Source organism: Oncorhynchus keta, chromosome 31 (genome assembly GCF_023373465.1).
Source record: "Oncorhynchus keta strain PuntledgeMale-10-30-2019 chromosome 31, Oket_V2, whole genome shotgun sequence".
NCBI classification, from domain to species: domain Eukaryota; kingdom Metazoa; phylum Chordata; class Actinopteri; order Salmoniformes; family Salmonidae; genus Oncorhynchus; species Oncorhynchus keta.
The window spans coordinates 16,405,651-16,419,701 of record NC_068451.1 but is presented as its reverse complement, the minus strand read 5'-3'; the positions used below and the strand labels follow the sequence as shown (position 1 = coordinate 16,419,701).

The 14,051-nt window shown below is 46.0% G+C and overlaps 1 protein-coding gene and 1 long non-coding RNA gene across 5 annotated transcripts in view; both read left to right on the top strand.

Moving 5' to 3' along the window:
* Positions 1-14,050, top strand: part of LOC118364072 (epithelial discoidin domain-containing receptor 1) — an 83,424-nt gene extending 69,374 nt beyond the window's left edge. For 3 of the 4 annotated variants that reach the window (XM_052489770.1, XM_052489769.1, XM_052489768.1), the window contains 8 exons: positions 6,599-6,745; positions 7,051-7,204; positions 7,387-7,519; positions 7,796-7,923; positions 8,138-8,335; positions 8,571-8,838; positions 10,803-10,952; positions 11,088-14,050. In XM_052489770.1, coding sequence (XP_052345730.1) covers positions 6,599-6,745; positions 7,051-7,204; positions 7,387-7,519; positions 7,796-7,923; positions 8,138-8,335; positions 8,571-8,838; positions 10,803-10,952; positions 11,088-11,228 — 1,319 coding nt within the window. In that variant the 3' untranslated portion in view covers positions 11,229-14,050. The remainder of the gene's footprint in view (positions 1-6,598; positions 6,746-7,050; positions 7,205-7,386; positions 7,520-7,795; positions 7,924-8,137; positions 8,336-8,570; positions 8,839-10,802; positions 10,953-11,087) is intronic. The other variant, XM_052489771.1, reaches the window with a different exon arrangement.
* Positions 310-3,479, top strand: LOC127914303 (uncharacterized). Its single transcript, XR_008087958.1, has 2 exons — positions 310-541; positions 2,380-3,479. It is a non-coding gene; the product is annotated as an uncharacterized LOC127914303 (long non-coding RNA).
* Position 14,051: the final 1 nt, after the last annotated feature.

Here is a 14,051-nt window from a genome sequence, read left to right as displayed (position 1 = left end):
AGATGTGGTACAGTTTAAACACACAAAGGAGTGTCTACAGTAAACACACAAAGGAGATGTGGTAAACAGTGGTGGAGATGTGGTGAGTGATCAAAGGAGATGTGGTACAGTAAACACACAAAGGAGATGTGGTACATCAAAACACACAAAGGAGATGTGGTACAGTAAAACACAAAGGAGATGTGGTACAGTAAACACACAAAGGAGATTACAGCTAAACACACAAAGGAGATGTGGTACAGTAAACACACAAAGGAGATTGGTACAGTAAACACACAAAGGAGATGTGGTCCAGTAAACCACAAAGGAGATGTGGTACAGTACAGTAAACACACAAAGGAGATGTGGTACAGTACAGTAAACACACAAAGGAGATGTGGTACAGTAAACACACAAAGGAGATGTGGTACAGTAAACACACAAAGGAGATGTGGTACAGTAAACACACAAAGGAGATGTGGTACAGTAAACACACAAAGGAGATGTGGTACAGTAAACACACAAAGGAGATGTGGTACAGTAAACACACAAAGGAGATGTGGTACAGTAAACACACAAAGGAGATGTGGTACAGACAGTAAACACCAAAGGAGATGTGGTACAGTAAACACACAAAGGAGATGTGGTACAGTAAACACACAAAGGAGATGTTGACCATGTTGTCATTTACAGTAAACAAAAGGAGATGTGGTACATGACAGTAAACACACAAAGGAGATGTGGTACAGTAAACACACAAAGGAGATGTGGTACAGTAAACACACAAAGGAGATGTGGTACAGTAAACACACAAAGGAGATGTGGTACAGTAAACACACAAAGGAGATGTGGTACAGTACAGTAAACACACAAAGGAGATGTGGTACAGTAAACACACAAAGGAGATGTGGTACAGTAAACACACAAAGGAGATGTGGTACAGTAAACACACAAAGGAGATGTGGTACAGTAAACACACAAAGGAGATGTGGTACAGCAAACACACACATGCACTTCATTACAGTTAAACACACAAAGGAGATGTGGTACAGTAAACACACAAAGGAGATGTGGTACAGAACAGTAAACACACAAAGGAGATGCTGTACAGTAAACACACAAAGGAGATGTGGTCATTCACAAAGGAGATGCAATACTGGAAGAAAACACAAAGGAGATGGAGGAAGGCACAGCATGACTTTCAAGGAGATGTGGTACAGTAAACACACAAAGGAGATGTGGTACACAAAGGAGATCTTTACATTCTTACTTAAAGTGAGATGTGGTACAGTAAACACACAAAGGAGATGTGGTACAGCCACAAAGGAGATTTCAGGTAAACACACAAAGGAGATGTGGTACAGAACAGTAAACACACAAAGGAGATGTGGTACAGTACAGTAAACACACAAAGGAGATGTACAGTACAGTAAACACACAAAGGAGATGTGGTACAGAACAGTAAACACACAAAGGAGATGTGGTACAGTACAACACACAAAGGAGATGTGGTACAGAACAGTAAACACACAAAGGAGATGTGGTACAGAACAGTAAACACACACAGGAGCAAGGAGATGTGGTACAGAACAGTAAACACACAAAGGAGATGTGGTACAGAACAGTAAACACACAAAGGAGATGTGTACAGAACAGTAAACACACAAGGAGATGTGGTACAGTAAACACACAAAGGAGATGTACTACAGAACAGTAAACACACAAAGGAGATGTGGTACAGTAAACACACAAAGGAGATTGGTACAGTAAACACACAAAGGAGATGTGGTGTACAGTAAACACACAAAGGAGATGTGGACAGTAAACACCAAAGGAGATGTGGTACAGAACAGTAAACCACAAAGGAGATGTGGTACAGTAAACACACAAAGGAGATGTGTGGTACAGCACCACAAAGGACATGTGGTACAGTAAGAAACACACAAAGGAGATGTGTACAGTAAACACACAAAGGAGATGTGGTACAGTAAACACACAAAGGAGATGTGGTACAGTAAACACACAAAGGAGATGTGGTACAGACAAAGGAGATGTGGTACAGTAAACACAAAGGAGATGTGGTACAACACACAAAGGAGATGTGGTACAGTAACACACAACAGTAGAACACACAAAGGAGATGTGGCAGACAGTAAACACAAAGGAGATTGAACAGGTACAAAGGAGATGTGGTACAGTAAACACACAAAGGAGATGTGGTACAGTAAAAGAAAAGGAGATGTGGTACAGTAAACACACAAAGGAGATGTGGTACAGTAAACACCAGGAGATGTTGTACAGTAAAACACAAAGGAGATGTGGTGGTAAACACACAAAGGAGATGTGGTACAGTACAGTAAACACACAAAGGAGATGTGGTACAGTAAACACACAAAGGAGATACAGTAAACACACAAAGGAGATGTGGTACAGTAAACACACAAAGGAGATGTGGTACAGTAAACACACAAAGGAGATGTGGTACAGTAAACACACAAAGGAGATGTGGTACAGTACAGTAAACACACAAAGGAGATGTGGTACAGTACAGTAAACACACAAAGGAGATGTGGTACAGTAAACACAAAGGAGATGTGGTACAGTAAACACACAAAGGAGATGTGGTACAGTAAACACACAAAGGAGATGTGGTACAGTAAACACACAAAGGAGATGTGGTACAGTACAGTAAACACACAAAGGAGATGTGGTACAGTAAACACACAAAGGAGATGTGGTACAGTACAGTAAACACACAAAGGAGATGTGGTACAGTACAGTAAACACACAAAGGAGATGTGGTACAGTACAGTAAACACACAAAGGAGATGTGGTACAGTACAGTAAACACACAAAGGAGATGTGGTACAGTAAACACACAAAGGAGATGTGGTACAGTAAACACACAAAGGAGATGTGGTACAGTAAACACACAAAGGAGATGTGGTACAGTACAGTAAACACACAAAGGAGATGTGGTACAGTACAGTAAACACACAAAGGAGATGTGGTACAGTAAACACACAAAGGAGATGTGGTACAGAACAGTAAACACACAAAGGAGATGTGGTACAGTACAGTAAACACACAAAGGAGATGTGGTACAGTACAGTAAACACACAAAGGAGATGTGGTACAGTAAACACACAAAGGAGATGTGGTACAGTACAGTAAACACACAAAGGAGATGTGGTACAGTAAACACACAAAGGAGATGTGGTACAGAACAGTAAACACACAAAGGAGATGTGGTACAGTAAACACACAAAGGAGATGTGGTACAGTAAACACACAAAGGAGATGTGGTACAGTACAGTAAACACACAAAGGAGATGTGGTACAGTACAGTAAACACACAAAGGAGATGTGGTACAGTACAGTAAACACACAAAGGAGATGTGGTACAGTAAACACACAAAGGAGATGTGGTACAGAACAGTAAACACACAAAGGAGATGTGGTACAGTACAGTAAACACACAAAGGAGATGTGGTACAGTACAGTAAACACACAAAGGAGATGTGGTACAGTAAACACACAAAGGAGTACAGTAAACACACAAAGGAGATGTGGTACAGTAAACACACAAAGGAGATGTGGTACAGTACAGTACAGTAAACACACAAAGGAGATGTGGTACAGTAAACACACAAAGGAGATGTGGTACAGTACAAAGGAGATGTGGTACAGTAAACACACAAAGGAGATGTGGTACAGTACAGTAAACACACAAAGGAGATGTGGTACAGTAAACACACAAAGGAGAGTGTACAGTACAGTACAGAACAGTAAACACACAAAGGAGATGTGGTACAGTACAGTAAACACACAAAGGAGATGTGTACAGTACAGTACAGTAAACACACAAAGGAAACACACAAAGGAGATGTGGTACAGTAAACACACAAAGGAGATGTGGTACAGAACAGTAAACACACAAAGGAGATGTGGTACAGTACAGTAAACACACAAAGGAGATGTGGTACAGTAAACACACAAAGGAGATGTGGTACAGTACAGTAAACACACAAAGGAGATGTGGTACAGTACAGTAAACACACAAAGGAGATGTGGTACAGTACAGTAAACACACAAAGGAGATGTGGTACAGAACAGTAAACACACAAAGGAGATGTGGTACAGAACAGTAAACACACAAAGGAGATGTGGTACAGTACAGTAAACACACAAAGGAGATGTGGTACAGAACAGTAAACACACAAAGGAGATGTGGTACAGTACAGTAAACACACAAAGGAGATGTGGTACAGAACAGTAAACACACAAAGGAGATGTGGTACAGAACAGTAAACACACAAAGGAGATGTGGTACAGTAAACACACAAAGGAGATGTGGTACAGTAAACACACAAAGGAGATGTGGTACAGTACAGTAAACACACAAAGGAGATGTGTACAGTACAGTAAACACACAAAGGAGATGTGGTACAGAACAGTAAACACACAAAGGAGATGTGGTACAGAACAGTAAACACACAAAGGAGATGTGGTACAGTAAACACACAAAGGAGATGTGGTACAGTAAACACACAAAGGAGATGTGGTACAGAACAGTAAACACACAAAGGAGATGTGGTACAGTACAGTAAACACACAAAGGAGATGTGGTACAGTACAGTAAACACACAAAGGAGATGTGGTACAGTACAGTAAACACACAAAGGAGATGTGGTACAGTACAGTAAACACACAAAGGAGATGTGGTACAGTACAGTAAACACACAAAGGAGATGTGGTACAGAACAGTAAACACACAAAGGAGATGTGGTACAGAACAGTAAACACACAAAGGAGATGTGGTACAGTACAGTAAACACACAAAGGAGATGTGGTACAGAACAGTAAACACACAAAGGAGATGTGGTACAGTACAGTAAACACACAAAGGAGATGTGGTACAGAACAGTAAACACACAAAGGAGATGTGGTACAGAACAGTAAACACACAAAGGAGATGTGGTACAGTACAGTAAACACACAAAGGAGATGTGGTACAGAACAGTAAACACACAAAGGAGATGTGGTACAGAACAGTAAACACACAAAGGAGATGTGGTACAGTACAGTAAACACACAAAGGAGATGTGGTACAGTACAGTAAACACACAAAGGAGATGTGGTACAGTACAGTAAACACACAAAGGAGATGTGGTACAGTACAGTAAACACACAAAGGAGATGTGGTACAGAACAGTAAACACACAAAGGAGATGTGGTACAGAACAGTAAACACACAAAGGAGATGTGGTACAGTACAGTAAACACACAAAGGAGATGTGGTACAGTACAGTAAACACACAAAGGAGATGTGGTACAGTAAACACACAAACGGAGATGTGGTACAGTAAACACACAAAGGAGATGTGGTACAGTACAGTAAACACACAAAGGAGATGTGGTACAGAACAGTAAACACACAAAGGAGATGTGGTACAGTACAGTAAACACACAAAGGAGATGTGGTACAGAACAGTAAACACACAAAGGAGATGTGGTACAGAACAGTAAACACACAAAGGAGATGTGGTACAGAACAGTAAACACACAAAGGAGATGTGGTACAGTACAGTAAACACACAAAGGAGATGTGGTACAGTAAACACACAACGGAGATGTGGTACAGTAAAAACACAGTAAACAAAGGAGATGTGGTACAGTACAGTAAACACACAAAGGAGATGTGGTACAGTACAGTAAACACACAAAGGAGATGTGGTACAGAACAGTAAACACACAAAGGAGATGTGGTACAGAACAGTAAACACACAAAGGAGATGTGGTACAGAACAGTAAACACACAAAGGAGATGTGGTACAGTACAGTAAACACACAAAGGAGATGTGGTACAGTAAACACACAAAGGAGATGTGGTACAGAACAGTAAACACACAAAGGAGATGTGGTACAGTAAACACACAAAGGAGATGTGGTACAGTACAGTAAACACACAACAGATCAAACACTAAAACTAAACATGACACCATCAGATCCTGCTGATAGACACAGACAGGCATATAGGGGACACACACACACACACACACACACACACACACACAGAGCATAAGAGACCTGTTGTTGACTGATGGGAAGGAAAGAGGAAGAGAGAGAGCATTCCTAGTTGCTCCGCGCTGCAGGCGGCCGCTATGCTGTCTTTACTATCCACTGTGTCAGATTTGAACGGTGTCACTTTATACAGAAGAATAACAATATCACAGGAACATTATTATGCTGAATAACAGAAATATTATCCTCCCACATGTACATTATACCCCTGTGGTTGTTACGTTTGTTCATTGTCTGAGTTGTGTTAACCTTGCCTGGTCTTTGCTCTGCTGACCTGTTCTGTTCTCCCCAACTTAATGCCCCCTTGTATTGTCACTGGTATGCTGTGTTTCGCTAACTTGTGTTGTGCTGTGTTGTGTTGTTTGCCTTGTCGTGTATATCGCATGTTTGCCTTATTTTTTGTTGTGTGCCTTGGTGTGTGTGTGTGTGTGTGTGTGTGTGTGTGTGTGTGTGTGTGTGTGTGTGTGTGTGTGTGTGTGTGTGTGTGTGTGTGTGTGTGTGTGTGTGTGTGTGCGCTCCATGTGTGTCCCCCCAGCCTTGCTGCTAAACAACCCAGCCTATGACCTCCTCCTGTCAGATCAGAGGCAGCATGGCTCTGGCTCCTCGTGGCCCCTAACCGTCCCTATGGCCCGGGCCAGCTCCTCTCACCCTCAGGAGAAGAGCCTCAATAATGGGGCCCAGGGTAAGAGCCTCTGACTGGGGGGGAAGTACCAGGATTCACCCTCTTCCAGGAGCTCCATAGAGCTGGAATCATACTGTCTAGAATAACAGAGTGACATCAGGGCTCTGAGCATGTGTTTGATTATGAACCGTTTGTCTGTCACTCGCTCACTGCATCAATTCACTCCCGTTTTGTGTCGTGCTTTAAGCATAATAAAGTCATTTGCCTCAAAATGCTTGTGACAAAGGCCTGAGCACGCCTCTCTCAACTCTTCCATCCCTCTATTCCTCCTTTCGCAACTTCTTCCCTCCTCCCCCTCCCTCCAGGCTGTGGTATGGACTTGGAGAAAGGCTTGCCCCCCACCCAGGAGGAGCCTCCCCCGTACCCCGATGCCCCTCCCTACCCGGCCCTGTCTCCCCCCTTCCCCGCCAGCGTGCCCCACTATGCAGAGGCGGACATTGTTAGCCTGCAGGGCGTCAGGTAGGAGGGTTAAATCACCATTACAAACCCACCTTTTTAACTTGGACTTGAATCAGTGATCTTTCTTTGTTTTTATGTTCTTTTATTCATCTCCTTTATTGCCTTTTTTGTGTTTCTACCCTAAAGTGTGTTGTGATTTTAAATGCACTTTCAATACACTTAGCTGTGATTTGTCTTGTCAGTGGTAACAACACGTATGCAGTGCCAGCCCTGACCTCCCCCAGCCCCACTGCAGCAGACTGCACCCCCCTGCCTGAACTGCCTCGACACTGTCTGGTCTTCAAGGAGAAACTGGGAGAAGGACAGTTTGGAGAGGTGTGTATGCCTGTGTTTGTGTGTGTGCTTGTTTGTATGTGTAGATGTGTTTAACTATACTGAGTATGTGTGTGTGTGCGTGTGCGTGTGTATGTGCAAGTGTGTGTTAGCAAGTGCTCTATTGTTCACTACATTCTTTAGTCTGAGACTGGCATCATTGAAGTCATTTGTGGCGATGCGGGGTGGTTTTCTGATCATGTGAGACAGTGGCTATACTTGGATTCTTAGTTGTGGTTGTTGGTTGAAGGTATCTTTTTCTGTTGGTTCCTTCCTCAGGTGCACCTGTGTGAGATTGAGAGCCCTCAGGAACTGCCTAACCTGGAGTTCCCTTTCAATGTGAGGAAAGGACGCCCTCTGCTGGTGGCTGTTAAGATACTGCGTCCTGATGCCTCCAAGAACGCCAGGTCTGTCTCAGGATAGTTCATCTAAATCATTTAGCGAACAATTACCATTTTTAGACCTATTAAGAACATCTAATTTTGGTCCTAAAGTTTAGTTTTTCTTTCTCAGTCTCTGTCTCTCTCACTCCATCTCTTTCTTTTAGCTTTTTCTCATTTCAATTGTTGATCTCTCTCTCCTCCACCCCACCCCTTGCTCCTCTCTCTCCCTCCCTCCTAGGAATGACTTCCTAAAGGAGGGGAAGATTCTGTCTCGTCTAAAGGACCCCAACATCATCCGTCTGTTGGGAGTGTGTGTGAGCAGCGACCCTCTCTGTATGGTCACAGAGTACATGGAAAGTGGAGACCTCAACCAGTACCTCTCACACAGAGTCCTGCTGGACAAGACCGGACCCACACACAACACCCCCACCATCAGGTAATACGCACACATAGTACACACACGCACAGAGTATACACACACACATAGTACACACAGACGCACAGAGTATACACACACACACACACATAGTACACACACACACAGTCACACACACATTTTCACAAAGACAGATGCATATATACACAAACACCTTTCCACCTGCATCTGAAATATTGTATTTCTGCCTCTTATCTCCTCTCTTCTTCTTCCACCACACATCCCTCCCTCTCAGTTACCCTGCTCTGATCGCCATGGCCAGTCAGATAGCTTCAGGGATGAAGTTTCTGTCGTCTCTGAACTTCGTGCACCGTGACCTGGCCACAAGAAACTGCCTGGTGGGGGGTGAGAAGGGCGAGAGCGGGGGCGACCGGGGCGGGGAGCGACCCATCAAGATCGCCGACTTTGGGATGAGCAGAAACCTGTACGCTGGAGACTACTACCGCATCCAGGGGCGAGCCGTGCTGCCTATACGATGGATGGCCTGGGAGTGTATACTGATGGTGAGAGGACACACAGGGAGAGAGAGGGGCGAGGAAGGAGAGAGAGGGGCGAGGAGAGAGAGGGCCGGGGAAGGAGAGAGAGGGGCGAGGAAGGAGAGAGGGGCGAGGAAGGAGAGAGAGGGGCGGGGAAGGAGAGAGAGGGGCGAGGAAGGAGAGAGAGGGGCGAGGAAGGAGAGAGGGGCGAGGAAGGAGAGGGGCGGGCCGTGCTGCCTATACGATGGATGGCCTGGGAGTGTATACTGATGGTGAGAGGACACACAGGGAGAGAGAGGGCGAGGAAGGAGAGAGAGGGGCGAGGAAGGAGAGAGAGGGGCGGGCCGTGCTGCCTATACGATGGATGGCCTGGGAGTGTATACTGATGGTGAGAGGACACACAGGGAGAGAGAGGGGCGAGGAAGGAGAGAGAGGTGCGAGGAAGGAGAGAGAGGGGCGAGGAAGGAGAGAGAGGTGCGAGGAAGGAGAGAGAGGGGCGAGCCGTGCTGCCTATACGATGGATGGCCTGGGAGTGTATACTGATGGTGAGAGGACACACAGGGAGAGAGAGAGGCGAGGAAGGAGAGAGAGGGGCGAGGAAGGAGAGAGAGGGGCGAGGAAGGAGAGGGGCGGGCCGTGCTGCCTATACAATGGATGGCCTGGGAGTGTATACTGATGGTGAGAGGACACACAGGGAGAGAGGGGCGAGGAAGGAGAGAGAGGGGCGAGGAAGGAGAGAGAGGGGCGGGCCGTGCTGCCTATACGATGGATGGCCTGGGAGTGTATACTGATGGTGAGAGGACACACAGGGAGAGAGAGGGGCGAGGAAGGAGAGAGGGGGGCGAGGAAGGAGAGAGGGGGGCGAGGAAGGAGAGAGAGGGGCGAGGAAGGAGAGAGAGGGGCGAGCCGTGTTGCCTATACGATGGATGGCCTGGGAGTGTATACTGATGGTGAGAGGACACACAGGGAGAGAGAGGGGCGAGGAAGGAGAGAGAGGTGCGAGGAAGGAGAGAGAGGTGCGAGGAAGGAGAGAGAGGGGCGGGCCGTGCTGCCTATACGATGGATGGCCTGGGAGTGTATACTGATGGTGAGAGGACACACAGGGAGAGAGAGGGGCGAGGAAGGCGAGAGAGGGGCGAGGAAGGAGAGAGAGGGGCGAGGAAGGAGAGAGGGGCGAGGAAGGCGAGAGAGGGGCGAGGAAGGCGAGAGAGGGGCGAGGAAGGAGAGCGGGGCGAGGAAGGAGAGAGCGGGGCGAGGAAGGAGAGAGAGGGGCGAGGAAGGAGAGAGAGGGGTGAGGAAGGAGAGAGAGGGGTGGGCCGTGCTGCCTATACGATGGATGGCCTGGGAGTGTATACTGATGGTGAGAGGACACACAGGGAGAGAGAGGGGCGAGGAAGGAGAGAGAGGGGCGAGGAAGGAGAGAGAGGGGCGAGGAAGGAGAGAGAGGGGCGAGGGAGAGAGGAGAGGAGAGAGGGCGAGGAAGGAGAGAGAGGGGTGGGCCGTGCTGCCTATACAATGGATGGCCTGGGAGTGTATACTGATGGTGAGAGGACACACAGGGAGAGAGAGGGGCGAGGAAGGAGAGAGAGGGGCGAGGAAGGAGAGGGGCGGGCCGTGCTGCCTATACAATGGATGGCCTGGGAGTTTATACTGATGGTGAGAGGACACACAGGGAGAGAGAGGGGCGAGGAAGGAGAGAGAGGGGCGAGGAAGGAGAGAGAGGGGCGGGCCGTGCTGCCTATACGATGGATGGCCTGGGAGTGTATACTGATGGTGAGAGGACACACAGGGAGAGAGAGGGGCGAGGGAGGAGAGAGAGGGGCAAGGAAGGAGAGAGGGGGGCGAGGAAGGAGAGAGAGGCATAAAGAAAACAAGAGGGAAGATATGAGGACATTACAAAATAAATAAACAAAATGGTGGGACAAGTAGTAAGTTAGTTGTGGTAAATAAGTAACTAACCAGTAACTAACAGGTAGTGTGTGTCTCTGCAGGGGAAGTTCACCACAGCCAGTGACGTGTGGGCGTTTGGTGTGACTCTGTGGGAGATGCTGAGTGTGTGTCAGGAGCAACCCTACTCCAACCTGACTGATGAACAGGTCATAGACAACGCCGGAGAGTTCTTCAGGGACCACGGAAGACAGGTACACACACTCTTACACAGGCTCATACAGTACAGTAGCAGTACATTTAAGTAGATGGAATGTTTAACCCTCATTCCTTTTGTCACCCCCCTCCACCTCCCCCTTTCTATCTTTCTCCCCCCCACCCATCCCCAGGTGTATCTGAGCAGGCCAGATGTGTGTCCTCAGGGTCTCTATGACCTCATGCTGAGCTGCTGGAACCGGGACTGCAAGCTCCGCCCATCATTTGCCCACATTCACTCCTTCCTCACAGAGGATGCCATGAACATGGTGTAGAGAGAGAGAGAGGAATGGAAGAGTGAGATGGAGAGAGGGGGATGAGAGACGGCTCCTCCAACCTTCATTCATCGTAGAGATGAGTGCTTTGATCGAGGGATGTGTGTAGAAGTGGTGGAGGTGTAGAGGGAGAGGTGTGCAGTAGAGGGACGGGTGCCTGCTTGTATATTTTGTATCTCTCTATGATGGGCGGATGGGGCTGAGACACCGCTGGTTCGGTTTTCACTCCCACGAGACAGACCCCAACCCAAACCCCTTCACCCCCCCTGAGTAGTCTCTAGATGGTCTTTATAAGAATGTAACACAACACAATGGTTGGTGCGGTGGTGGGTTGATGTCTGATTCTGCATAGTGCTTCTAGGACCACCGATGGTCTGTCAATGGTCTGCTAGCGAACACAGGGAAGCTGTAAGACGTATGGGGAGGCGATGTGACAATGCTTGGTAATGTAGATGAAGCTAAAATGAATTTGTAACGCTGAATAAGGATTCTCAAAGAATATCAACAATACCAATCTGATTATGCATCAATGTCAGACATTAATACTCTGAAATGTGATCATAGTTTAATAGCATATTAACATTTTGGGATAAACTTAACACATCATCCTATATAGATATTTTATTACTTGACCTGCTAATGTTTTTGGTATTTGTATAAATAATGTGCTAGGGTTACTGGTGAAGGTCTATATATATATATTCTCATACTGTCAACATTTCTCCATCTCAAAACGGTACACACACATTTTTCACACAGAGGTGAAATTGCACACAAGGTTTGCTGTCTTAGTACTATATAGAAATACGAGTATGTCCCAGTATATTTCACTAGTTTTCAGTATATAACCCAGTTCTTCCCAGCCCCAAACCCTCCATCCCAGACCCCAGTCTGTTGTCTCTAGTCTCATGGAACCAGACGAGTGTGGCTGAATATTGCATTATATTCCTCTGGCGTTACGCCTGAGCTTTAAAGTCTGGCAAGCAGAATGATGGTATCTCATACACAGGCCAGTAGCAGACACAGCAACAGCTGTTCCACCAGCAGTCTGTAACACCAGGCATTAGACACACACACACAATGCTTTCAGTCAGTCAGCTGCTCAGCCCAGACTAGGCTGGCGTTGTGACTATATTCTGCCTCCCTCTCCACCCAACTCAGTATCTCACCACTCCGTAAGCCTTTCATTCTGCAGTCTCACTCATATCTCTCACAATTGATCCACTCTGAGCTGTAACTATGGAGTTATACTGGACTGACGTGAACTGATCTGGACTCGAGGACTCTTTCCAGGACAGGAAGTGTGTGGTTGTTACCATAGAGATATGGTTGTTACTCTACCAGACCTCCAAACTGAAACCCTTTGGACCTCCGGAGCCAGAGAGAACTGACTGGTGTCACGTGACGTGAGCCTCACTGCCCGAGAGAACAGGTACAGTAGGGGAGGTGCTACAACCAATGAGATTTGAACTTAACAGAAGAGAGACATCCTTCCTTATGGGAGCTGGAATAGTATAACCCACAGCAACACACACTGAAAGACAGACAACACTGCCTGTGCTGTGACATCACATGTGAAACTGACAGTTGTGATTGGTGACTAGCTGATGGAACGGCATAACATGGATGGACAGATGGATTGACGACTAGAGGGGAGTGCGGGCTGGTATATGTAAATCACCATTTTCATGTGTAAGTGAGGTGAGCGATGTGATTTTCTACCAGCGATGAATAGCGGAGCTGGGTCTGACTCAGTAACCCAGATGCAGAAAGGAGGTTCATATATGTCCAATACTACCAGCTGCACTTTAAAGGCTGTTTCTGGCCGCATGCCCCAATACCTGCACCAGAATGGGGCATAGTTACAGTACTTGTAGTTGAACAACTAATTAACGACACTTTGAGTAGCTCCCCCAACAGTATCATGTTGGTATGCTAGTCTGGATGTTGGAGCGTACAGACAGTCTGTATCCCCTTGGTGTTGGAACCGATAGCAGTCCAACATGGCATTGCTGGTCAAAATAGATGTAGTTCTAAACAGAAAAACAGGTCAGTGTCTTGTGATTTATCATCTTAAAGTTGATCATGTATTCATGATTCATTTCAGTCGATTGTTGTTCAAATAGAACTGCCTCATGAAAGGTGTTGTCAAGGAGGAAAATAGAGGTTTGGAAAACCTCTGTCTGCATTATGAGGAAAGGTAGAGCACACCAAATGCTTTCTGCCAGTGTTACATAGATACCCAGCAATAGGGAAACGATCAGACTGAATTGTTAAAACGGCAATCACAACAGATTTAACACTCATGAGAAGAGCACTAACAACTGTATCCAAAGCTTTCTAGTTTGTCAGTAACCTTTCATCTACATTATCCCAACATAAGCTGCCCGTGGTGGACTCTGCCTCACTGAGTGTAGTTCTGCATAATGTGTCAGGCTTAATCAAGATGATCAAATAATCCTTGTTTACTGATTGAATGAGTGTGAATGGTGGTGCCATACGAATGTGTGTCTCGATTTACCTTTTTTGATACACTGTAGCCCAACTAAACCCATATTTGTATATATATTTCCTGTATATGTACTTAGAATCTCCTTGTTGTCAGTGATGCTGTCATCCTTTGTCTTAGAATATGTACACGTCATCAGGTTCATCTTCAAAGGACAGAATTTTTATTTTGTCTAATATATGGAATTTCTTTGTTACAGTTGGGGTCTCTTTTTGTTCCTCTGTAGAAAGCTTGCTACCTTACCTTGATGCCATTATAATTCATTGTGTTGTCTATTTTTGTAGTTTTAATAAAGTTAACCTTTCCAAATAAAG